Below are 2,846 nucleotides of genomic sequence, written 5' to 3'. Positions count from 1 at the left end.
GAGAGAGAGAGAGAGAGAGAGAGAGAGAGGTGGGACAGTGGATCACATGAACGCTTATCTCGAAAGCATGAATATGTAAGGCCAGAAAGTGAGTACAGGAGCTGTCAGCTGCACATCACCAGAACCCTTTCTGACCCGTCATGAGAATGCCCCAATTCCAAGCTCCCTTGTTTTCTTCTCTCCGCTCCTACCCTTTGTCTTCTTTCTATTTCGGAATGTGTGTATCGCATCTCTCTCTCTCGTTTGGGGACATCGACTTTCTTTATTAAAATCGAGTAGATTCGCTTCATCTTTTGAGCTTTATTACAGCTTGGTGATCCGAGCTAACCCATCATGAGATCTTTCTCTCAATCACTCAAATGCACATCTTTTCTTTCTTTCTCATTTTTTTTTTTTAAAGTACACAACACTATCATCATTTCCCATCAAAAATGAAAGGAGAGAATCCCTTTTTTTATTTCATGGCCCATGCATGAGCTATCAACCATCTTACCATAATCATCTAATACTATAGTAACTAATCCAATCACAACATCTCTCGAACAAGGTGGTTAGAAGAAGATGTTGTAATTCTACCACAGACATATACCCCCTTTATTCTCCTTCACATTTCTCCAGACCCACTTGGAATTCTACATGCTAATCTTCTATACACCAATCCAAGTCATGAATTCCAGTTGAATGAAGACGATTGGAACGGGTCAGATGGCAGGTGGGCTTAGGCCGTTTTTCTTTCTTAATTTCGACGAATTGAATCGCCAACATTAATGGGAGGCCGGATCCAACAGTGCATTTCAGTGGAAATGGTGGTGTTCTGACCATGGCCAGAAGCCGGATTGCTCGTCGATGCCGATGAACATGTTGCAGAAGGACTCATCTTGGGGGACAGATTGCTCGATTTTGGGGGTCTGAAGGTCTGGTCTTGAGGGGTTGTGGTGGAGTAGATTGGCAGGCCTCATTGATGGGAAGAGTGGTCGGTTTGGATGGGAAGATAGGGGGCTATCAATTGCTGATGTTCTTGAGATATCCAAGTTGATATCTGAGCTGTTCTCACTCCTGCTGCAGGAAGCCTCAGTTTCTTTATTCAGGTTGATAGGCTCCGATGCTTCTCTACTCTTCAATGCCGAGATCTGCACCATTGGATCAACCAATCAGGGACCATAAAACATAATTTATGAGAAAACCCATTAGTGATTTCAATCAATCAAATTACATTCCTGGTGAGAGAAAATTTCTACTCAATCAACCCAATTACAAATTCTTTCGTATAAAAAAGAAAAAGAAATTGGAAAGGAAAGAAAAAAAAAAAAAAGATGTTTCCTTTCTTAAAAGCCATGATCTCTTAAATACAAAAACCAATATAGACAAGAGGATTCTCTTCAAAGGTATGATTTACACATTAATCACGAAAAAAAAAAAAAAAAAACCCATCATCTTTCTTATCATTTCAAAAGATGCAACACGATCCCATTTAAAAAATTAAATTTTCTACCATACCCAAAAAGTAGGAACAAAAAAAAGGGTAAGATCTATTTATCAAATAGGTAAAAAAAAGAAAAAAAAACAAAACAAAAGAAAAAACAGAAACCCAAGAACCAATTCAATAGAATCAACACAGATCTAATTTGAAAAGAAAGCAAGAAAGAAATTTGAATCATACCTCGGCTTGGAGTTTCTTGTTTTGAGCTTGGAGAGACTCATTATCAGCTTGCACTGCCTCGAACTGCCTCTTGAGCAGATCATAGTCCTTCTCCAGCTGCTTTGTCTTCCACCTTGCTCTCCTGTTCTGGAACCATATAGCAATCTGCCTTGGCTGCAGCCCAAGAGCTCTAGCCAGCTGCATTTTCCTCTCAGGCTCCAGCTTATTCCCCAGCTCAAAGTTCTTCTCCAATGTCTTCACCTGCTCCATGTTCAACCTCCTCTTCTTCTCCCCTGCCTGAGACCCATCATCTGATAGATCATCCTCACCATTCATATCTTCACACCCTTCAATTCCTGAGAATGACATGGATCTCTTCCCTAGAAATGAGGCGACACCTGCACCACCCAAAACAAGAGACACCCAATAAAGGAAAAGTCCATTTGGATGTATAGAGAGAGAGAGAGAGAGAGAGAGAGAGAGAGAGAGGAATGACCATGAAAATCTTGAGGTGCGCATGGTGAAAGGATTGGATTGAGAGAGGTGGGGGGATGGTCTTCTTCATGAGTAGGCTGCAACATGAAATTTGGAGTGAAGAAAGGCATACCATTGCAAGTCATGGCACGGGCACATGTCACCAACACAACAGGCTGTGATGATCAGCTGCTGACATGGTTGAAAGGGAAAGAAGGGAAAGAGAGGAGGGGCTGCAGAAAGAAAAGCTAGGAGAGGTTGGAGAGATTCTAGAGGGACAGAAGAAAAAGGTGGAGATGGAATATATCACTGGAGAAAAAAAAATGCAAAGAGAAGGAAAATAAATACATAGGGTATCAGTGGGAATTAATGAAATGAAGGAAAATTGGTTAATTGGGAGATTATGTGTTGTTGTTTAATCTCACTAAGGAGAGAGGTTAATACATTTTATCTTGTTTTCTCGGTGTTTGGATGCTCAATCAATTGAATTGCAATTCATCCAATTTTATTTTTTTGTTAGCTTGTTAGTACACCCAGTGTGGGTTCACACTTCACTGATAGCCACCCCTACTAGGGAATTGATATCAAGACCTCAATGTTGAAACGAGGTATCTTCCACTCAGTCTACACTTGAGCTATGGATCTGGGTGTGAATTGCATTTCATCCAATTAAATAGAATAGAAATTATCAAAAATTAATAATTATTGGTGCCACTTAAACTTTGGTAATTTC

General features: G+C 40.3%; 1 protein-coding gene across 2 annotated transcripts; it reads right to left on the bottom strand.

Moving 5' to 3' along the window:
- Nucleotides 1-432: 432 nt before the first annotated feature.
- On the bottom strand, nucleotides 433-2,425 carry LOC131231784 (homeobox-leucine zipper protein HOX21-like). Of its 2 annotated transcripts, none has more exons than XM_058228091.1 (3): nucleotides 2,136-2,425; nucleotides 1,661-2,037; nucleotides 433-1,130 (listed from the first exon to the last, which is right to left on the bottom strand). In XM_058228091.1, exons 1-3 carry the CDS (start codon nucleotides 2,257-2,259, stop codon nucleotides 795-797), a joined length of 837 nt encoding a protein of 278 aa, XP_058084074.1. In that variant the 5' UTR covers nucleotides 2,260-2,425; the 3' UTR covers nucleotides 433-794. The 2 variants fall into 2 exon arrangements, with proteins under 2 accessions (XP_058084074.1, XP_058084081.1); XM_058228098.1 differs by having other exon boundaries at nucleotides 2,247-2,425.
- Between the last annotated feature and the right edge of the window lie 421 nt (nucleotides 2,426-2,846).

The sequence above is a fragment of the Magnolia sinica genome, chromosome 2 (genome assembly GCF_029962835.1).
Source record: "Magnolia sinica isolate HGM2019 chromosome 2, MsV1, whole genome shotgun sequence".
Lineage (NCBI taxonomy): Eukaryota > Viridiplantae > Streptophyta > Magnoliopsida > Magnoliales > Magnoliaceae > Magnolia > Magnolia sinica.
The sequence above is the reverse complement of the archived record's forward strand: the minus strand, read 5'-3'. Positions and strand labels throughout refer to the sequence as shown.

Coding starts and splice junctions, on each gene's coding strand:
- LOC131231784 (XM_058228091.1), bottom strand. CDS start 2,259: ATGACTTGCAATGGTATGCCTTTCTTCACTCCAAATTTCATGTTGCAG. Junction 2,038..2,135: donor CGCACCTCAAGATTTTCATG/GTCATTCCTCTC, acceptor TGGGTGGTGCAG/GTGTCGCCTCATTTCTAGGG. Junction 1,131..1,660: donor ACAAGAAACTCCAAGCCGAG/GTATGATTCAAA, acceptor CCAATGGTGCAG/ATCTCGGCATTGAAGAGTAG.